General features: G+C 50.5%; 1 protein-coding gene across 1 annotated transcript in view; it reads left to right on the top strand.

Annotated features, from left to right (window-relative positions):
* The window catches only part of CROCC2 (ciliary rootlet coiled-coil, rootletin family member 2), a 193,938-nt gene that overhangs the window by 68,665 nt on the left and 102,215 nt on the right, over window positions 1–23,058 (top strand). The window contains exons 12-20 of the mRNA XM_043491634.1: window positions 2,972–3,187; window positions 4,530–4,729; window positions 6,281–6,463; window positions 6,908–7,049; window positions 9,563–9,709; window positions 14,772–15,002; window positions 15,477–15,670; window positions 16,724–16,851; window positions 17,085–17,254. Of these exons, the coding sequence (XP_043347569.1) occupies window positions 2,972–3,187; window positions 4,530–4,729; window positions 6,281–6,463; window positions 6,908–7,049; window positions 9,563–9,709; window positions 14,772–15,002; window positions 15,477–15,670; window positions 16,724–16,851; window positions 17,085–17,254 (1,611 nt within the window). The remainder of the gene's footprint in view (window positions 1–2,971; window positions 3,188–4,529; window positions 4,730–6,280; window positions 6,464–6,907; window positions 7,050–9,562; window positions 9,710–14,771; window positions 15,003–15,476; window positions 15,671–16,723; window positions 16,852–17,084; window positions 17,255–23,058) is intronic.

Here is a 23,058-nt window from a genome sequence, read left to right as displayed (position 1 = left end):
ATAGAGACTGGGAATGGATGAGTCATTACACAAAGTAAAACTATTTCCCCCTGGTATTTCTCCCTCCCACCCCACCCCCCACTGTTCCTCTGATATTCTTGTTAACTGCTGGAATTAGCCTACCTTGCTTGTCACCATGAAAGGTTTTCCTCCTTTCCCCCCCCTGCTGCTGGTGATGGCTTATCTTAAGTGATCACTCTCCTTACAGTGTGTATGATAAACCCATTGTTTCATGTTCTCTGTGTGTGTGTATATAAATCTCTCCTCTGTTTTTTCCACCAAATGCATCCGATGAAGTGAGCTGTAGCTCACGAAAGCTTATGCTCTAATAAATTTGTTAGTCTCTAAGGTGCCACCGGTACTCCTTTTCTTTTTGCGAATACAGACTAACACGGCTGCTACTCTGAAACCTGTGATTATGTAAGTTCAGGAATCTTTTTCTTCTTTCGACAAGTTTCCACACCATCAGTAGGTAACACAATCAAACCACCTTTATGCTCTCCTTGTGCCCTGGCAAGGGTATCACCCTTATTAGAAAGAGTTGCTACACCCTTTCGCAGCCACACATTAGCAACAGGCAAAATACAAGCACCAGAATTGTCTAGTATCTGGGATTCTGCTACAACACTAACTGGTTGCAACCTAGTTACAGCGCCATTCTCCCTAGCAGACACAAACTTAGGACTATTCCCTTCTGGACTTTAGTTGAATCCAGAACCAACTCTGAGACAACTGCACTATTCTCAATCCGCACAGGCTGAAAGGCACCTTCTGTCTGCTCCACAGACAAAGAAGAGCCGGAGACACATTCTCCTTTCCCAGACACACAGCTTGGGATCTCATTTCCCTTGTCCCAGCACACAGGGCTGTTCACAGACAACTGCTTGGAGACCGGGGTAACTCCCTCCATAGGCAAGTCAATACCCTTGACAGACACAGGCACATTTCCTTCACTGTCACAATTCTCCACACAGGTGACAGGTAAGGTATACCTCCGATGAAGTGAGCTGTAGCTCACAAAGCTTATGCTCAAATAAATTTGTTAGTCTCTAAGGTGCCACAAATACTACTTTTCTTTTTTTAGGTAAGATATAGGGACACTCATCTTCCACTATCCTTGCCTTCCCAAACTGCTGACTAGATAATGCCATCAGCTCACAAGACTGCCTAGGCTCATCCAAACTTTCCTTATCAGGCACGCTGCCACTCTCCATGGATAAACTGCTGCTCTCTTCACTACACTGAGCTACTTCCAGCAAATCACAGTTACCTTTTCCAGGTTCATTTTTACAAGCTGTACTTGCCAATAATCCATTACCCATCAAAAATCTACCCTTTCCTTTCTCAGTTAGGGCTTTACCCTGACCATCCACTTTAATCTGCTCCTGAGAAACATTTTCCTGACCAATGAGTTCTTTCTGTGCTTGATCTAATTCCAGATTTACTTCTGAGACATTAGACAGACTTTCAGAAACTTCATTCACAGACAAACTGCTTTTTTGCTCAGACAAACATTTGGAGAAAACCTCCCCAGGCAAATCATTGCCCATAATAAACAGGTTTAAGATCATTCCTTTCCTGTGACTGGCTACCTGGACTTAATAAAGCTTGACATTTTCCCCAATCAAAAGATCCTTAGGCAATAACCTCCTTACACCAGCTATACCTTCATGCTTAGTACTGTTCCATTCAAGGTGGATTCTGGCTAAAGGCATGCTTACAGTAAACTCATAGAGGACTACAACATTCACACTCTGATTTGGTAAGTAATCTTCCTCTTTGACCAGATCTGCTTTAACAAGAAGAAAAGGAGTACTTGTGGCACCTTAGAGACTAACAAATTTATTAGAGCATAAGCTTTCGTGAGCTACAGCTCACTGCGTCCGATGAAGTGAGCTGTAGCTCACGAAAGCTTATGCTCTAATAAATTTGTTAGTCTCTAAGGTGCCACAAGTACTCCTTTTCTTTTTGCGAATACAGACTAACACGGCTGCTACTCTGAAAGCTTTAACAAGAGTGATCTTAGAAACCATAATTTGTCCTAAACAGCTTTTACCATTGACTTTTACACTCTATGAATTTTTCATTACCAGTCCCATATATAGCATTGGCACAATTTATGGGGCCACCCTCTACTGAACTCATAGTAACAGCATATACATAAAAGGTGGCAGTGTTGGGGTACATTTGGTTACACTCAGACAACTGCTCAGAGTAATACAACATACCAACATTGTTATATACTGGACTTTCAAGAGGATACAATTTCTGCTGTTCTTCCATTGCTTTTTTCACTTGGAGCTGAAGTCTGTCAGTTTTTTGTTGCATCTGGCGGACCCTCTCCTTAGCAGCCAGCCTTTCCTTCTGTCTTTCAGAAGCTTTTTTTTTAAGCTGTGTAAAGGCTTGCTTCTCTCTCATTCGAATTTCTGCCAGTTTTTGTTCATGTTCCAACTGCAGGCCATCTCTCGGGGCTTGCAGTTTCATTGCTTCTGCAGCTTCTTTAGCATCAGGTAAGGGCTGTGCTCCTGCCTCCTGATCACTGGCCATTAACAGATTTCTCAGTTCTTGATTTGTAGCTTTCTTTCTAAAGCTTATCCCCTTTTCTGAACAAAAAACTTTCAGGGCTTTTTTGTCAAGGTTCTCATATGCTCTTTGCTTACCCATTGCAACTGCTTTTTAACCAACCAAACTCTCAATACCAAAATTCAAATTTGGATAGCGTGGGGTTCTGACCCAAAGTTTAATTGACCTGGTTCTCTGGATCCTAGCATGACAAGGGCCTCCTGTTCAGAAGTGATGAGCATCCCCAGCTCCCACAGACTTCAGCAGGAATGGGGATTCTCAGCACTCATTTCAGGCCCCCCAGTTGGCAGTGGTGGCAGGGTTGCTCTAGTGTAGCTGGGAGCTTGAGTGCAGAAGATAACGGCAGATTGGCATTGTTGGGATTAACCCCCCACCCTTCTCTCCCCAGCTGGCTCTGGCCGATGCTGAGAGTGCAGGGCCCTTCTCACTGGACAACATGGGGGCGACAGGTACAGAAGACCCTGGCAGACAAATCTCCCCTTTGCGCTCTAACTCTTCACATTACCGGCGGGTGTCACCGTCCCGTGCCCACTCCCCATTGCGCCAGGATGCCGTGCTGCAAGCCCTGCAGGGCGCCCTCGGGAGGCGACAGCAGCATGAGCAGGTGAGGACACTGCCTCGAGCTCTGGTCAGGCCCAGAGTTAGCATCTCAGGAAGTGTCCGCCCACAGATTGGGGCTGGTTTCCCCGAGGAGCAAAGTGATGGCGTTGCATCCACTGGAATGCTGCATCCCAAAATGTCTGGGGGGGATGAAAAGAGGAGAGGCAGCCCAGCTCTGCAACACTTTGTCAGTCCCAGGGCCAGGGTCTGGGAGGGTAGGATCAACAACTAACGGAAGGACAGACATGAAGGGAATGAGAGTAGACATGATTTCATGGAGAGTTGTTACTGTGTTGGATGGACTGGCCAGCCACAGCCCTTAGTAGTGGACCAGGCATATTGACCTGCAATTCCTTGTCATCTCCAACTTCCCTACGTTCACCCAAAGAGAGACAGAACCGCCCACAAGGGAAGCAGGGGAGCTCAGGAGCGTCTCTCCAGATAATAAGAGAACCTGCTTGGGGACTTATGCTGCTTAGGTGCTGACAGGAGGATAAATAACATGGCACGAGCCAAGGAATAGGCCAAAGGAGAGAGTATGAGATGGAGAAGGAAAAGGAAAGGCCAGAGCCATGAGGGTGCCACTCCGAGGGGCTGTGGAGAGCCAGAATATGGGGCATGGAGGTGTCAGTTACAGTAGACTGGTCCCAGCTCCTGAGTGTGTGGAGTGCAGGGGCAGGTGTCAATAGACATGCAAGGAGGGTCTAATTTACAGCATCTTGCAGGCCACTGATGAGCTCAGCCTGAAGTCTCCAGCCAGGGCTGTCTCTGCATCTCCACATGGGGACCTGGGGGTGAGCCCCAGCCCTAGTCTCTTGTTGCCTGGTGCAGCGGAAGTGGGAAGCACCAGCTCAGAGAAGGGAGCATGTGCTGGGTGGGGCTGGGCTATCCCATGGGTGGTGATGGAGCCCCTGGATAGAAGGGTAGTGGTTGTACCACCATGCCATGAGAGTGAGGGATGTAACACTAGGGCACAGGGGAGGGTCTGGGGGATTCACTAGGGATGAAGAGGAGCCATGCAGCAGCCCTGGGAGAAAACCTTCAGCCAGTGCAGCTTATTGTGTGGGCCTGGTTTGAAAGTGGCATCAGGCCACTCCTTGGAGGGGAGAAGGTCAGCAAGGCACAGCTGCTTGCTCAGATTCGGGGGGGGCGGGACGGGGCTGAGTTTAAGCCATGTGACGCAGCCGTGAGTAAGTTAGGTCCCTGTGTCTCAGGATCTGCCCTTCACTCACTCACCAGGATAACCGGGTTCTGGCCCTGTGCATATGTGCGCACGTGCTGTGTCATGTGAAGCAGAGTGCAATATGCGCTTTGCCCTTGTGCCTTATTTTCCACTCTGCGGCCAGGAATTGCAGTTTCAGCTGGAGTCTGCCCAGGACATGCTGGGGGTGGTCAAGAAGCAGCTGTCCGATTGCCAGCAGGAGGTGCGGGTGGCAGAGCAGCAGCTGCAGGAGCAGAGGCTGGAGCGTGAGGAGCTGGCCAGAGCCCTGCAGGATTGCAGGCGGGATTTGCAGAGCTGTAAATCCTCAGTGGAGATTCTCAGCAGGTGCACATGGGAGTAGGATGGGGGGATCAATAATTACTGTCGGGAGCCACCATATCCTGGGGTGGCCTGGCTGAGGACAGCGTCACTCTCCCAACCCCAAGGGTAATGCATGTGACAAGCCTGTGGTATGGTCCAGATGGGAAAGGGTGTCACTCCATAGTGCTGTGTTCAGGATTAAACAAGCCCTGCAGATGTTCAGCCTTTGGAGTCTCAGTCCAAGCGAAAGAGAACCGCCCCATTGCAGGTCTCTGGCTTTTTGGGCTCACTCAGATTGCTCATATTACTGGATATTAACATATAAATAAACTGTTTGCTCCAAACTTTTATCTGACAAAAGTATGGCTGTCTTTGGAAATGAACATTTTCACTGAAAAGTTTTGTTTTCTTTTATTAATTTTCTGGATTTTTAACAAACAAAATCCAATTGTTTCAACTTTTTGGCTTTTGATTTCTTTCTTTCTTTCTTTCTTTTTTTTCTTTCCCCTTCCCCCATATGGAATCTCCAACACCAAAACCTCAGCTTCCTGTTTCAAAAAACAAAACAAAAAATCATTTTTGTTCTTTGTTTTTGACAAAAAAGGAAAATTTCAGATGAATTTGTGAAACTCGTTTCAACCTCCATTTCTGAGCATCTCTCCATTTTAAGGAAACATGGGTAATGAGACCCAATTATGTATATAGACATGCACTGGTGAGTAGGCATAGAGGAGAATGAGTCCTGTCCTCCATGCAAGTAGAATGTTCTGAGGAGCTTCCAGTCTGAGGACTGGAGCTCCAGATGTGACTCCACCAGATGTTGCATCCTCACAGACTCTCCCACCTGCCTCCTTTGGTCACCAGCCTGTGTGAGAAGGTTTGGAACAGTCATGCCACTGAAATTCCTAATGGGAAGAGCAAAGTGATTGAAACCAGGATGTTTCAACAAAGTTACCCTGTGTGGTTTGGTTGTGTTGGGTACTCGGAGCAATCTGCACAACAGGGCTGAGACATCAGGATGTTTCTGTAGGTTCTTCCTTTGTTCTGGGGAGCCCAGAAACCTCACTGATCCTGGATCTTGGAGAAATGGCAGCTCTGCGCAGTGCTGGGATGCATCGTTCTCTTATGTCTGGCTTGTGCACCAAGCTTTTTTCCAGGGTGAAACTGGTGGATGTTGATTGCTCCAACATTTAATTCTGTGTCATTGTCGCGGGCCCCTGGATGTGTCATCAACTGGGATTGAACCTAAATCCAACTGGACATCTTCACTACAATAATGGGGTGTGACAGTAGTTGAGCAGACATCCCCACACTGCTCAGGTACTGGAACAGCAAAGATGCAGCAGCACACACTGTACAGGCCTGCCCAGGGTGCTGGGTAATTACTCAGGGGGCTAGCCTGTGCTGCTGTGCCCTAAAATTATGAGCTTCTAACACCGTTGGTCTGGAAGCAGCAGGGGACTCCAGGACTTCTATTTGGTCCAGCCACTGTGGGAGCAGAGAGGCCCACCATTGATGTGGGTGACATTATCGCAGGGCCAGATTGCTGACTCACAGTTTCCCTCTCACCCTCAGGGAGAAGGAGACCACAGAGGCTGCAGTGGGAAGTCTGAGCGAGCAGGTAGACTCCTCCCATCTGGAGGTGGAAAGGCTGAGGAGACTCACCATGGAGCTGCAGAGGCAGGAAAGCCTCCTGGAGGAGCAGAAGGAGGAGCTGGCAAAGGAGAGGGAGAGAGTGAGGAAGGAGCTGGAGCAAGGGTGAGGTGCCTCACATCTGCCCATGTTACTATGGTGTGCAGGGCAGTCCCGTTCAGGGTGTGGGGGTGGATTCCCCACTCCATGCTGATGTAATGGACGGTGCTGGAGCAGATGGCCCAGCATCCTCCTGATAGGGAACCCACTTGGAGCCATGCCCGCCTGACACTGGAGTGATGATGCAGGGCTGAGGCGCAGCCTCGACTGAAAGGTGGCAGTGAAGGAGGCGTGGCTGGGGAGCTGCTCACAATATACATGACTGTGGGCTTCATTGCCATGGGGGAGTAAGCCTGGCTAGTCATTTACAACAATGTGAAGGAAGCGGAAACTCCTCCCAGATCAGAATGGCAGCATTCACAGCCACATGGCGCTCATGTGGAAACGATGCAGGCCAGCAGAGAAATGAGGCCCTAATTCATTTTCCTCCCTTTTGCGTGACTCCTGCAGGCACAGGTCCCTGGAACAGTTAGAAAAGAAGACTTCAGTCTTGAAGAAGGAGCTGGTGGTAGTAAAGGAGTCCTTGAACCAAGCCATTCTGGAGGACATGCTGGAGAATGAAAAGGAAGGTGTAAGCTGTGCTGTGTCTAAAGTAAGAATGGTGATGGTCTCCTAGGAGCTTGGCTAGCAATCCGCTGTCTCATGAGCATCACAGGCCAATCTGCTCCCTTACTGAAGGCATTTTTCCTCATCTACCTCACCACTACTTCTCCTGTCAGTTCACCACCTCTGGGGAACAGAGTTTGGGTTTCTACAGCACTGTTCTTTCTCAGCTTTTTCCAAAGCACTTAGAAGTGATGAGCTAGATCCTATTGCCAGGCAGTGGCTGGCAGGCAAACAGAACAGTCAGTAACTTATCACCCAGAGAGCCCTGGGCCTGGGGTCATCAATCTGTGATCCCATCTTCAGTAGGAAAATGCAAGTGGATCCTTACTTTCCACCTGGCTGCCCACGAGAACTTGACTGACGGAATGCTAATGTATCTGGTATGAACAACAGCATCTCTGACGACGAAACATCAGTCTGGGTCTGAACTGCATTATCAGCAGAGACCATGAACCCAAATCCAAGTAGGAGACCTGAATCCATGGAGCTGGGATTTTCAAAACCACCCACCTACTTTAGGAGCATGAGTCCCATTGCCTTTCAGTGAGATGTGGGCTCCTAAGTAGAACCAGATGGGTATTTTTGGTTGAAACTTGTTTCAGCAAAAAATGCAGATTTGGTGACACCAAAATGATTCGCAGATTTGTGTCAGTGACACTGAATTGCTTGGGCCTGAAAAATTTCCTTTTGAAAAAGTTGAAATTTCAACATTTAAAAGTTTCAGCATTTTTGAAGCAAAACATTTTGATTGTTTGAATTGAGTTTTCATTTAGAAATTTTGTTGAATAATTTTTAAAAGATTAAAAAATGTGAAACGTTCAAAATGCAAATGAAATGTTTCATTTGATCAAAAGTGAATTCCCCCCCCACCACTTTTATTTTTGTCAAAAAATTAAATTTTGGGTCAACCCAAAACAATGGGTTTTTTTCTGATTTTTCGGAAACAAAATGAATAATCCGTTATTCACCCTGCCCTACTCTGAAGTCACTGAGGCTGTGTTGGAATCCCACCCAGTCTTCCAGCCTGAAGGTGGGAGTGACACTGGCTAAGTCATATGGCAAGCCGGAGGCACAAAGTCCTTGCCCATTGGCATTAGTTTCTCACACAGCCATGGGGCTAGGAGGATAGGGCTCTGGTGGGGGGTGGGGGTGAGATGCCAGTGCATGGCATGACATCATTAGGAACTGATATTTCAAAATGGAAAATGTGTTGCAAGTTAATTTCTTTGCTTGGAAATAACATGCCACTACAGGCATGACCTGTTGAAGTCAGTGGATGTTAAACTGGGCTCCAGTGAGTAATTACTGAGCAGCAGCCATCCTTGTGAGGATAGCAGAATGATCTGCCCAGAGCTAAATCAAGAATTCTGTTAGGCAACATTTTCAGAGGGACTAACTTTTCCAAACTAATATATTACTTGCCACATAATAATAGCACTGCCTTGCAACAACTGTGTCAGATCCAAACTTCATCTTCAGTGGGGCAGGGGATGTCCAGGCTGGGGAATATGTTTTTTTCCCAGTAAAGAAAGTTTCCCTGTCTCACTCAATAGTGTTCAGTCTTCTAGGAAATCCTGGAAAGCGACTAGCAGTAAACTGAGGATAGAATGGGTGGGAGAGCTTTTTAAAAATGTCCTAACCCTGGATGAGTAATATCATACAGAGCTCGCTGTCAACAATTGCTTTGCAGGGGCCAAAGTGCCATGCCCCATCAATGGGGGGTGCAGTCTGCTGGATTGCTAGCTGACCCAGCAGAGTGGACCTCGCCCAAAGGGTCCATCAGGAAGAATTTGCAGGTCTAATTTACAGCGCTTAGTAACAATGGCGGGCTAGCGAAAGAGTCCAGCACCCACATGCTGGTCTTGTCTGTGGGTGGAATGAGCTGTAGGGTTCAAGTGTGGCACTGCTGGCATGGGAGGCAAGCCCCCAGGAGGAATTCTCGTTAATGCATCAGTAGCCAGTGGCCTGGCTGAGAATTTCCGAGGCTCCGCAGTGACAGTGGGAAGCTGGTAACAAATCTTGTTAGTATCGAATACAGCCTTGCAAAGACCAGAAAGCTGTAGCATCCCAGTCTGAACTGGGGGTTCAACAGTGCTGTCGGGATGTACCCTGCTGTGGGGACACAAGTTTCAGGAGGCATTCGGCACTCATTGGGTGAGTTCAATGGGAGTTTTGCATGAGGAAGGACTGTGGGATTTGGCTCACAGATTGCCCAGGTCTACTCCCTATGAACCACGTAGCGGGATCTGCAGCTGTAGCAGCCTGACCACTGGCTTCCCACCAGATGAGCTCAGAGAATCCCAAACCCTTCTGATATCAGTGCTTCAACCCCAGCGTGTATCACAGAACCCAGCCCAGAGACCTCCTCACACTTCACCTCAGTTCGTCACCAGGGTGGAGCAGGGGCTCCTGAATCTTGGGGGCAAGGAAGGTTTTACCTCACTGTGGTTGGAAAACTCCCAGACAGTGTCTAAGTGCTGAGGTCTCCCTTCTCCCCAGGCCAAGGCCAACAGTGCTGAGCTAGAACTAGCCATAGACAAGCTGAAATCAGAAGACTCCGAGCTGAGAGACTCACTGGCCAAGATGGGGGCTCTGACTGAAGGTCTTGCCCAGGACAAGGTCAACCTCAACTGCCTTCTCCTGCAGGTAACAGGCCTTACGCTGCCCATGGCCTCCACTGCAGCACCTGCACTCACCTCACATGTGCTCTGCCCTGTGCCCCTCAGCCACCCTTGCCCTGTGCTCTGCCCCTGTGCCCATCATAAACACCCTTGCCCTGTGCTCTGCCCCTGTGCCCATCACACAACCAGCCCTGCGCTCTGCCCCTCAAAAACACCCCAGCCTACACCCTCCGTGCTATCCCTGTTCCCATCACACAACCCCACTCTGCACTCTGCCCCTGTGCCCCTTACCCACCCCAACCCTGCGCTCTGCTCCTATGCCCATCACACACCCCCACCCTACGCTCTGCCCCGTGCCCCTCACACACGGCAGCCTACATCCTCTGTGCTAGCCCTGTGTCCATCATACAGCTCTGCCCATGCACCCCATGCCCATCATAAACACTCAGTTTTGTTCTCTCTGCTGCCCCTGTGCCCAGAACACAACCCGGCCCTGCCTCTGTGCCCCTCACCCACCCATGCCCTATGCTCTGCCCCGTGTCCATCACACAGTCCCGCCCTGTGCTCTGCCCCTCACACACCCCAGCCTATGCCCTGCACTCTGCCCATGTACCCCTCACAAACACCCCAGCCTACACCCTCCATGCTAGCCCTGTGTTCATCACACAGCCCCACCCACGCACCCCCTGTGCCCATCATAAACACCCACCTACGTCCTGTGTGCTGCCTCTATGCCCCTCACACAACCCGGCCCTGTGCCCTGCCCCTGTGCCCATCATAAACACCTCTGCCCTGCCCCTGTGCCCCTCACAGAGCCTGGCCCTGTGCTCTGGCCCTGTGCCTCTCACCCTCACCCGCCCTGTGCTCTGCTCCTGTGCCCCTCACACAACCCCGCCCTGTGCTTCTCACCCTCACCCGCCCTGTGCTCCTCTCCTGTGTCCCTCACACAACCCCGCCCTGCACTCTGCCCCTGTGCCCCTGTCAGGGTTCCGTCCCCACTCTGAACTCTAGGGTACAGATGTGGGGACCCGCATGAAAGACCCCCTAAGCTTATTTTTACCAATTTAGGTTAAAAACTTTCCCAAGGCACAAATTTCGCCTTGTCCTTGAACAGTATTCTGTGTGACAGGGTCAGGCCAGATGGCTATAGGAGAGTAATAGAAGGCAGATATATTAGCCCCAGGCTAAGTAGGTCCCTTTTCCCTGGGTAAGATAACAGGGAAGGTTCCAGAACAATCAGGAACCTTCTGGAGACAAGACAGGCTGATTAGAACACCTGCAGCCAATCAAGAAGCTGCTAGAATCAATTAAGGACGGTTAATCAGGGTACCTGTGTTTTACAAAGGAGCTCACTTCAGTTTATAGTGTGCGTGTGAGGAGCTGGGAACAAGAGGCACTAGGAACTGAGAGTGAGAACACGGACTGTTGGAGGATTGAGGTGTACAAGCATTATCAGACACCAGGAGGAAGGTCCTATGGTGAGAATAAAGAAGGTGTTGGGAGGAGGCCATGGGGAAGTAGCCCAGGGAGTTGTAGCTGTTGCACAGATGTTCCAGGAGGCTCTCTAGACAGCTGCATTCCACAGGGCCCTGGGCTGGAACCTGGAGTAGAGGGCAAGCCCGAGTTCCCCCCAAACCTCCCAACTCCTGGTCAGACACAGGAGGAGTCGACCTGGACTCTTGGTTCAGAAAAATGGCCAAGCTGAGGGCTGTTATGAAGCTCCAAGGTGAGCAAATCCGCCAATAAGCACAAGACCCACCAAGGTGGAGCAGGAACTTTGTCACAGCTGCCACCACCAAGTGATTTAGACAAAGAAAAGGGAAAGGACCACTTAGAGTTTCTATTTCCCAAAAATATCCCCCCAAGCCCTTACACCCCCTTTCCTGGGGACGCTTGAGAATAAACAAGATGAGCATGAACCAGCCTTGGATTTTTAAGACCCAAAAAACCCAATCAGATTCTTAAAAAACAGAACTTTATTAGAAGAACAAAGAAGGATAAGAGAACAACTCTGTAAGATCAGAATGGAAGATAATCTTGCAGGCAGTCAGGTTCAAAACATAGAGAATCCCTCTAGGCAAAACCTTAAGTTACAAAAAGACACAAAAACAGGAATACACATTTCATCCAGCACAGCGAATTTCACAAGCCAAAACAAAGAAAGCCTAATGCATTTTCTAGCTAGATTACTTCCTAACTTTACAGGAGTTGGAGGGCTTGCATCCTTGATCTGTTCCCGGCAAAGGTATCACACAGACAGACAAAGCCTTTTTCTCCCCCCCCTCCAGATTTGAAAGTGTCTTGTCCCTTCATTGATCATTTTGGGTGAGGTGCCAGTCAGGTTACCTGAGCTTCTTAACCCTTTACAGGTAAAAGGACTTTGCCTCTTGCCAGGAGGGATTTTATAGCATTATATACAGAAAGGTGGTTAACCTTCCCTTTATATTTATGACAGCCCCTCACCCACTGCTGCCCTGCGCTCTGCCCCTGTGCCCCTCACAAACACCCCAGCCAGCACCCTCTGTGCTACCCCTGTGTCCATCAAACAGTCTTGCCTATGCACTTTCTGTGCCCATCATAAACGCCCATCTACGTCCTCTGTGCTGCCCCTGTGCCCCTCACAGAACCCCACCATGCGCTCTGCCCCTGTGCCTCTCACACACCCCAGCCTACACCCTGCACTCTGCCCATGTGTGGACAATCAAGATACAAAAGGAGCACTTAAAGACAATAAAGTCATCACAGAGAAACTAAATGAATGCTTTACTTCAGTCTTCACGGCTGAGGAGTAAGGGAGATTCCCAAACCTGAGCTGTCTTTTGTAGGTGACAAATCTGAGGAATTGTCACAGATTGAAGTGTCACTAGAGGAGGTTTTGGAATTGAGAAACTAACAAGTCACCGGGACCAGATGGCATTCACCTAAGAATTCTGAAAGAACTCAAATGTGAAATTGCTGAACTATTAACTATGGTTTGTAATCTGTCCTTTAAATCAGCTACTGTACCCAATGACTCAAAGATAGTTCATGTGTTCATGTGCCCCTCACACACACCCTGCCCTGCACTCTGCCCGTGTCCCTCACACGCCGCTTGCCTGTGCTCTGCCCCTGTGCCCTTCACACACCCCTGCTCTGAACTCTTCCCCTGTGCCCCTCACACATCCCCCCCGTGTGCTGCCCCTGTGCCCATTACAAACACCCCAGCCTACACCCTGCACTCTGCTCATGTGCCTCTCACACACCTCTGCCCTGTGATCTGCCCCGTGCCCATCACACGCCCCTGCCCTATGCTCTGCTCCTGTGCCTGTCACAAACACCCCAGCCTACACTCTGTGCTCTACCCCTGTGTCCCTCACATGCCCACCCCCCGCCCATGACCAGGGTTCTGTCACTCAGCACTGGCCCACAGGAGCTGGTTCCGTTATTCCATGCCTGAGCACCATCACGTACCCAGCCAAGATGTACCAGCTGCAGGACATCACCACAGCCCAGCCCAGGAAAGTGCCTCTTGTCCCTTTGAAAGGGGCAATTCCTGAGTTTGGCTACAAGGTTCATATGTATGGGTGGGCAGGGTCAGGTCCCTTTGAGTGGGCTGTGCCCCTCCCTTCTCCCTGGCCCCTGCACGCCCCCCCCAACACAGGATCATCTCCCCTCCCTGCTCTCATTCAGCTCCTCTCTCACTAGCCTCCCCTTACCCCCCATGCTGGTGTTCTAGGGAGCCTCATCTCAGGACTTTGCCACCTCCAGCCCTGGGCAGGGGCTGCCGGCTGTACCAGAAGTGCCCAGCACTCTTCCAGCCACTCAGCTCCCACTCCTGGCTGCAGATTCCTATGCCAGGGCCTGCCAGATCCAGCCCTTTCCTGTTGGGGCTGCCCGGCAGATCCAGGGAGAAGTGGGGAAACAGAAACGTCCTACTCTGCCAAGTGAAAAGCATCCCTGTTGCTGTAGTGGCTGAGAACTCCCTCAGTGGAACAGCAGGCTGCAGGGTAAAGGTAGAGGCCCCTCTCCCAGCCCCCACAGCACATTGAGCCATGCAGGACTGCTCTCTGTCACCCATTCCTACCATTGGGGAGCATTCCTGTAGCACCTAGAGGCCACAGCCAAGATCAGGACCCACCAAAGAGCTTACCAGGTAAAGAAACGAGGGTGGGACAAAAGGAAATGTCATTGTTCCCTTTATAGCTGGAAAGCGGAAGCCCAGAGAGAGGAAGGGCAGGATCCACAAAGGGACGTTGGCGCCTAGCTCCCATTGATTCAGTGGGAGTTAAGCACCTACATACCTTCTGTCAGCATCTCCTGGAGAAGCCCTGCCCCAGAGCACCCAGGCTGGTGGGTGAAGTTTGCCCTCTCCCACTTACTGGTGTGGGAAGTGCTGGCAGCCGGAGAGCGCTTTCTTTAGTTGTTCCCCCTCAGTTCTGAACCATGGGACGTTCACTTCGAATCTCTCTAATCCTGGGCTGTGCCAGAAATGTTTCAGTCTCATGAGCACTGTCCCAGCGGGGCTTGTAATCACCGCAGGAGTGTAACTTCAACGAGGCCCGACATGGGGGGGAAGTGTGGCCGTTACATGCTCGACTGCTTGTGCCAACAGCAGGTAGAACTTCCAAGGCACTTCAAGCACTGCTCGGCTCCCCGCATGAGCCTGGAACCTGTTTACGCACCATGCAGGAGGCTTCGCCACGCTTCTGCACCTTGTCAGCTCAGCCTATGGCACTTAGCTCTCAGGAGCCAATGTGAAGTCATTTCTCATTAATGTGACTGTCAGAGCCTCCGAGTTCTATGGGCATGAAGGAATTGCAGTGCCTAGGCCCCGCCAGATCTGAGTTAGGGTTGGGAATATATTCCCCATCCAGGGAACATCCCCAGGCTGAAAACGGATCCCCCATGGCAACAGCAACTGTCCTTTCTGCAGCTGAGCTTCTAACAGCAGGCAGCTGTGCTCTGCTGTTCTGATGTCACCTGCGAGCGGGCTAGCTCTGACTCTAGACTGCCCTGCCCTTCACTCTTGATGAGTCTGTAGGGTACTTTCCTCCCAGAGCTGGCCCTTTATCCCACTGCCCTCTCTTTGGCTTTTGGGTGTGATGAAGCTGGAGGAGGAGAAGAGCTCGCTGCTGGAGCAGAGGCAGGAACTGGAGCAGGAGCGAGCTGGCCTGCGAGAGCAATTGGCGCACCTGGAGCAAGAGATGGCATGGACAAGCGCAGCCAAGCGGGAGCAGGAGAAGAGCTGCCAGATGGCAGAGGAGAGGCGAGAGGCACTGGGGGAAGAGATGAGGTTGCTGCTCAGGGACAAAGCTCAGCTGCGGGATCACCTGATGCAGGTGAGAGCAGGCCCAGGTGGGGACCTGCCCCAGATAACGCTTTCTCCCTGCACACTGCTGTGCAAGAGCCAGGCTTCCCTTTGTGGCAAAGGTCTCCCACCCCCCATGCCTGCTTTTCTCCATTCCTCACTCGTGGTGGCTTTGCTGTCAGCCAGCTGGTGCCTGGAGCAACTGGGAGCCACAGGAGCAGACTGGGAACAAGATGGGGGCACAGAAAGCAAATCCTCACAAGTTGCTGTGTGGGGGAAATGACCTACCCCACCTGTATCCCTGGAGCAGAATACTGCCCTGGTGTGCCTGGCTGGTGAGGTGGGGAGGGGCCGGGGAAGTAGCCGTCCCATGGGTGTTGCTCTCCCTCCCTCTCTGCTGCCTGCAGTAGGGGTAGCTAGCAAAAGGGACTCTGGGAGCATGGAGGGTCCAGTCACACCCTTTGCTCTCTTGCTTTGCTCACTTTCCCTTCCTCACTCTCCCAAGATGAGCAGCCAGCAGCACACTCTGAGTGAACAGCTGGCACACAGCCACCAGGAGCTGGAGATTCAGGCCGATGCCATGCTCCGCATCACCCAGGAGAAGGAGGAGCTTGCTAAGGAGAAGGCGCGGCTGGCTGTGGAGTTCAATGCACTGGAGAGGCAGAGGAAGGGCCTGCTGGAAGAGACGGACACGCTCAGGTATCCCCTCCTTTCTCTTCAGATCCTGGGAGCCCAAGCATCACCTGGAGGCTGGCTGGTCTCTTATATCTGAGGGGAGGGCTGCTAAGGGGTGCTGTGACAGGGGAGAGAAGGTCTCTTTTCTGTGCCAGGAGCTCCTTGCTCTGCTGCTCCAAGGGCTACCTGCTGGTATGAGGCTGGGAACAGCCCAGATCAGTAATGGAGATGGACCAGGAGGAGTCATTCCCGACAGGGGAAGGCAAGGAATGCCAGGAGCCCCGCTCTTGCCCAACATGCTCCCCCTCCCTGCTGCTGCATCCACTCTTCTCCTTCCTTCTGACAGGCACAGTGGGGCAACTGGTACCCAGTCACACTGCAGAGCAGGGGAGGGAGTTTCCAGCTTAGCTCACACAGCTAGTGGACAGCTGGGAGGGTGGCTGTTCTAAGCCACTACCAACCTGGGCTCAGGTGGGGAGACATGATGCCCACACTCCTTTGGGCTGGCGGGGATGCCACGTAGGGTGGCCTGGGCAGTCATTCACCATGCAGAGGCCTCGCTCCAGCTCCCTAGGTGGTTTGAATGAAAGGATTGTTAATGCTTCATAGCCCTGGTTCTCCTCTGCCACACACTGGTGGAAATGAAGCCTCACCTGCACGGGAGGAAGAGGAGTTCTGCCCCCCAACCATGGTCTCTGGGCAAGGGGAGCCACCCATGCCCTTCTCCGGGCCAGACACCCTGAAACAGCAATCACATACGTGACAGCCAGTCTCAGCCATAGTCATGTGGAATTGCTCCCATACTGAATGGCCAGGGGCAGCTTCACAGGGCCTGCTGCTGGAAACACACCTGGCGAATGGAGAACAGGAGAGAGGCCCCAAGGAAGCCTGTGTGCAGCAGATGTTCATACAGGGCACACATGGCATTCAGACTGTGGCTGGGACAGCGCTAAATAGCTCATAGCTGAGCCATAAAGGCTTCGGGGCCCACAATCAAAGCTCCAACTAATTTTCACTGGTGATCGGGGAAGCGATAGCCTACATCACTGGCCCTGATTTTTTGCTGCTGTGCCGCAGAGCTGAGAAGAACTCACTGGAGATCAGCCTTTTTGAGATTCAGGAGCTAGCAGCACAGCTGGAAGTCCAGAAGGAACAGCTGGAAGGGGAGAATCAGAGCCTTGACCAGATAAGGCAGGTGCTCCAAGGTAAAGTGCATGTGCTACTGCCAGTCCCCACTTGCCTTCTGTCTATGGCTTCAGCTTGTGAGCTCAGTACCCCCGGCCTAAGCAGAGCCATGCCCACGTCCCTTGTCTTGTGGTATCACAGAGCCCCAGATCCCATAGCCTGCAGCAGAGAGTAATGCCTGCATTGCACCCCTGAGTGGGCTTTATGCAAGCAGGACCCTTGGGAGTCTCACAAGGGTTTCTTTGGTCCACAGTGGAGGTGGAGAAGGCCCAGCAGGAGCTGGAGCTGCAGGACACCATCTGGAGGCAGGATATAGAGTCACTGAAGCAGCAGCTTGTGCAGATGGAACAAGAAACTCAGCTGTCTCTGAAGGACCAGAAGAAGGCCCATGAGGAAGACCTGGCACGGCTGAAACAGGAAAAGGTGAGTGCTGCAGCCTCCAGCCTCAGAGAGAGAGGAGCCCTATTTGGCTGCAAGCTGAAACTAGACATATTCGCAGTAGAAATGAGGCAAACAGGTAACGTCGAGAGTAATGTACCTGGGGCACCTTACCCAGGGCACAGCAACCACTGGGTAACATGGGGGGACCTTACCCAGGGCACAGCAACGCCTGGGTAAGGTACCATGGGGCACCTTTCCCAGGGCACGGCAACCACTGGGTAATGTACCATGAAGCGCCTTACCAGGGCATGGCGAGCCCTGGGTAACGAACCATGGGGCACCTTACCCAGGACACTACGACGCCTGGATAATGTACCATGGGGCCTTAGCCAGGGCATGGCGACTCCTTGGTAAGGTACCATGGGGCGCTTTACGCTGGGCACGGTGACTCCTGGGTCACATATCATGGGGCACCTTATCTGGGCACGGCGACCACTGCATAACGTGCCATGGGGCACCCTACCACAGCACGGTGAACCTGGGGTAACATACCATAGGGGGCCTTACCCAGGGCATGGTGACATCTGGGTAACGAACCATGGGGCGCCTTACTTGGGACATGGTCACTCAGTGGTGTGCCTTACCCCGGACACGGTTGTGATGGGTTCAGTCACAGAGACCCCCTTGGGATTGTCACCTGACATGGTGAATTTATTTCTGAGCCTGTTTTCCCTGCCAGCTTGGGACTCCAGAACCCTTCCTTGTTGACTCAGACATGCTAGCCTGCTGCAACAGAGACCCAGGTTTGATCCACGCCCCCAAAGCTGCAGACTTTAACCAAAAACTGCTCAGCAGGTCACCTATCTCCAGCACCCAGACACCCAATGTGATCCAAACCCCAAATAAATCCGTTTTACTCTGTATAAAGCTTATACAGGGTAAACTCATAAATTGTCCACCGTCTATAACATTGATAGAGAGATATGCATAGCTGTTTGCTCCCCCAGGTATTAATCACTTACTCTGGGGTTCATTAATAAATAAAAGTGATTTTATTAAGTATAAATAGTAGTATTTAAGTGGTTTCAAGTAATAACAGACAGAACATAGTAAAAAGAAAAGGAGTATTTGTGAAACTTTAGAGACTAACAAATTTATTTGAGCATAAGCTTTCATGAGCTACAGTTCACTTCATCAGATGCAGTCAGTGGAACATAGTAAGTTACCAAGCAAAATAAAACAAAACACACAAGTCTAAGCCTATTACATTAAGAAACTGTTAACAGGTAAAATCTCACCCTCAGAGATGTTCCAATAAGCTTCTTTCACAGACGCGACTCCTTCCTAGTCTGGGCCCAATTCTTTTCCCTGATACAGTCCTTGTTAGTTCCAGTTCAGGTGGTAACTAGGGGATTTCTTATGACTGGCAGCCCCCTTTGTTCTGTTCCACCCCCTTTTATAGCTTTGGCACAAGGTGGGAATCTTTTGTCTCTCTGGGTCCCCACCCCTCCTTCTAAATGGAAAAGCACCAGGTTTAAGATAGATTCCAGTATCAAGTGACATGGTCACATGTCCTGTGAGACTCCAGCCTCCATTCTTCCAGGGCTGGTCCAGGAAGGTGTGCAACTAAACAGAGCCATTTTACAGGCAACTGTCCTAGTCAATGGGAGCCATCCAGATTCCAAACCACAGTTTGAATAATTACAATAGGACCTCAGAGTTATATTTCGTATTCCTGGTTTCAGATACAAGAATGATTCATTCATACAAATAGAATGAACATACTCAGTAGATTATAAGCTTTGTAATGATGCCTTACAAGAGACCTTTTGCCTAAAGCATATTCCAGTGACATTATATTCATGCTCATTAACATATTTCCATAGAACATATGGAGTGCAACATCACCATGGTAACCCCTGGTTAACGTACGATAGGACTCCTTACCCGGGCACGGTGACCCATGGGTAACATAGGATGGGTCTCCTTACCCAGGTCACGGTGAACCCTGGATAACGTACCATGGGGGCCTTACTCAGAGCACCGTGACACTTGGGTAACATACCATGGGACATCTTACCCAGAGCACACTGACCCCGGGTAACACACCATGGGGCGCCTTACCCGCAGCACGATGAACCCTGGGTAATGTACCATAGGGCGCCTTGGACAGGGCACGGTGACTCCTCAGTAAGGTACCATGGGGCCCCTTACTGAGGGCATGGCAACCCCTGGGTAACGTAACATGGGATGCCTTGCCCAGGGCACACTGAGCTGTGGTTAACATACCATGGGGTGTCTTACCTGGGGCAAGGTGCCCCCTAATTTAGGTACCATGCAGCGCCTTACCCAGGACACAGCAACCCTTGGGTAACGTATCATGGGGCACCTTATCAAGGGCACTGTGACCCTTGGTAACGTACCATGAGGTGCCTTACGCAGAACTTGGCAATTCCTGAGTAACGTTCCTTGGGGCACCTTATATGGGGCACAGAGACCCCTGGGTAATGTACCAAGGGGCCTTAGCCAAAGCACGGTGATTCCTCGGTAAGATACAATGGGGCCCCTTAGAATCATAGAATATATGGTTGGAAGGTACCTCAGGAGGTCATCTAGTCCAACCCTCTGCTCAAAGCAGGACCAATTCCCAACTAAATCATCCCAGCCAGGGCTTTGTCAAGCTTGACCTTAAAAACCTCTGAGGAAGGAGATTCCACCACTTCCCTAGGTAACCCATTCCAGTGCTTCACCACCCTCCTAGTGAAAAAGTTTTTCCTAATATCCAACCTAAACCTCCCCCACTGCAACTTGAGACCATTACTCCTTGTTCTGTCATCTGATACCACTGAGAACAGTCTAGATCCATCCTCTTTAGAACCCCCTTTCAGTAGTTGAAAGCAGCTATCAAATCCCCCCCTCATTTTTCTCTTCTGCAGACTAAATAATCCCAGTTCCCTCAGCCTCTCCTCATAAATCATGTGCTCCAGCCCTCTAATTATTTTTGTTACCCTTCACTGAACTCTTTCCAATTTTTCCGCATCCTTCTTGTAGCGTGGGGCCCAAAACTGGACACACTACTCCAGATGAGGCCTCACCAATGCCGAATAGAGGGGAATTATCACGTGCCTCGATTTGCTGGCAATGCTCCTACTTACACAGCTGAAAATGCTGTTAGCCTTCTTGGCAACAAGCACACTGTTGACTCATATCCAACTTCTCGTCCACTGTAGCCCCTAGGTCCTTTTCTGCAGAACTGCTGCCTAGCTGCTCAGTCCATAGTCTGTAGTAGTGCATGGGATTCTTCCATCCTAAGTGCAGGACTCTGCACTTATCCTTGTTGAACCCCATCAGATTTCTTTTGGCCCAATCCTCTAATTTGTCTAGGGCCCTCTGTATCCTATCACTACCCTCCAGTGTATTTACCTCTCCTCCCAGTTTAGTGTCATCTGCAAACTTACTGAGGGTGCAAACCATGCCATCCTCCAGATCGTTAATGAAGATATTGAACAAAACCAACCCCAGGACTGACCCTGGGGCACTTCACATGATACCGGCTGCCAACTAGACATGGAGCCATTGATCACTGTCCGTTGAGCTGAACAATCTAGCCAGTTTTCTATCCACCTTACAGTCCATTCATCCAGCCCATATCTCTGTAACTTGCTGGCAAGAATACTGTGGGAGACCGTATCAAAAACTTTGCTAAAATCAAGGAATAACACATCAACTGCTTTCCCCTCATCCACAGAGCCAGTTATCTCATCATAGAAGGGAATTAGGTTAGTCAGGCATGACTTGCCCTTGGTGAATCCATGCTGACTGTTCCTGATCACTTTCCTCTCCTCTAAATGCTTCAGAATTGATTCCTTGAGGACTTGGTCTATGATTTTTCCAGGGACGGAGGTGAGGCTGACTGGCCTGCAGTTCCATGGCACGGTGACACATGGGTAACGTACCATGCAGCGCCTTACCTGGGGCACAGTGCCCCGTGGGTAAGGAATCATGTGCACCTTACTCACGGCACGGTCACCCCCGGTAAGCTACCATGGGGCACCTTACCGGGGCATAATGTCCCCTGAGTAATGTACCATGGGGTGCCTTTCCCAGGTCTTGCTGAGCCCTGGGTAACATACCATCAGGCACCTTACCTGGGGTACAGTGACCCCTGTGGGGCACCTTATGCAAGGCACGGTGACCACTGGTAACACACCATGGTGCGCCTTACCCGGGGCACACTGACCCCTGGATCCCTGTGACGTTCCCCTCTGGTGTTATCTGGACCGGTGATCTGCTAGGTCACTCCAATCGTTGACTCTGGGAGCCAGCCTTACCTTGCTTTGCTGTGAGAACCCCCACTCCTGGGCTGTTCACACACAGCCTCTGGCATGTAAGCTGTTCCTTGGATCGTGCAACCAAATGACACTAGCCAATATCTCCAGTCCCAGACACAACCCTAGGAACCTTTGTCTTGCAGTGTCCAGTTATGCCCACTGGATGCTGAAAGTTTCTGAGTTTGTCAATTTAACAAAGAAATTGATATGTACCAGGCTTATTATCCCAAAGGGAGTCTCTGACATGCTTAAAACCAGGGGTCTCAAACTTGAATCACCAGGAGGGCCACATGAGGACTCGTACTTTGGCCTGAGGGCCGCATCACCTCCTCCCCCCGCCGCCCGCAGGGTGCAGCAGGGGGCTCAGGGCAGGGGGTTGGGGTGCGGGGTGCAGGAGGGGTTTGGTTTCCAGCCCAGCGGGTTGAGCGGCTCTGGGGTGGCAGGGGTGCGCACCGGGGCCGCGTGTTTGAGACCCCTGCTTTAAACCAAATGCCCTGCTTCAGGTAGAAAAAACAAAAAAAATTATTAACTACCAAGGTAGATTTTAAGTGATTATAAGTCAGAGCATAACAAGTCAGATTTGGTCAAATGAAACAAAAGGAAAACACATTTTTAGCTGATCTTAACACTTTCAATGCCCTTACAAACTTAGATGCTTCTCACCACAGGCTGGCTGGTTGCCCTTCAACCAGGTTCTCCCCTTTGATTAGGGCTTCAGTTGCTTGGTGGTGATATCTGTAGATGGAGGTGGAAGAGAGAGGAAGCATGACAAACGTCTCTCCCTTTTATCATGTTCTCTCTTCCCTCTTGGCTTTGCCCCCCCCCCACTTCAGAGTCAGATGAGCACCCTCATTGCAGTCCCAAACTGACTAAAGGAAGCGGGGTGACTCACTTAAGAGTCCAACTGACCCTTTGTTGCCTGGGCCAGTGTCCTTTTTCCTGTGAGGATGGGCTGGGTTTGTCCTGTACATGCCCTGATGAGGTGTGAACTGCCCCTCTGTTTCTGGAGAGTTTTTGCCTGGGTTTGCTTTAAGCCATGAGGACACATTTTCAGCCTCATAACTATATACATAGAATTACAACCTATAACATTACTATAACATTACCATAACAACAATTCTCAGTACATCATGAGCCTTCCAAAGACACATGACATGACAAACTTTGCATTAGATACCACACAATCATATTATAAGGATGAACATAGGGGTTCTGGGTGTTCCCCCGAGGTACAGAACCTTACACCTCCCTGCTTAGTTTAGTGCAAGAAGGTTAGTCACTGACTATCTCGAAGGCAGTTTGTGTTATAGTTCTTTTGGCATCCAGCCATTAAGGCCATGAGGTTGTGCATCTCAGTTTCCCCATTCACACACAGTAAACAAGGTTTTAATGGTTTCTCTACTGTAATAAGCTTTTAAACCTGTTTACAGGTATTAATTGAAAAGTAGCATTATCATAAGGTTTAACATCAGTAACAAAATTCTTATCCCAAAACTTAACATTAATACCAAAATT

Source organism: Dermochelys coriacea, chromosome 9 (assembly GCF_009764565.3).
Source record: "Dermochelys coriacea isolate rDerCor1 chromosome 9, rDerCor1.pri.v4, whole genome shotgun sequence".
Lineage (NCBI taxonomy): Eukaryota > Metazoa > Chordata > Testudines > Dermochelyidae > Dermochelys > Dermochelys coriacea.
The sequence above is the reverse complement of the archived record's forward strand: the minus strand, read 5'-3'. Positions and strand labels throughout refer to the sequence as shown.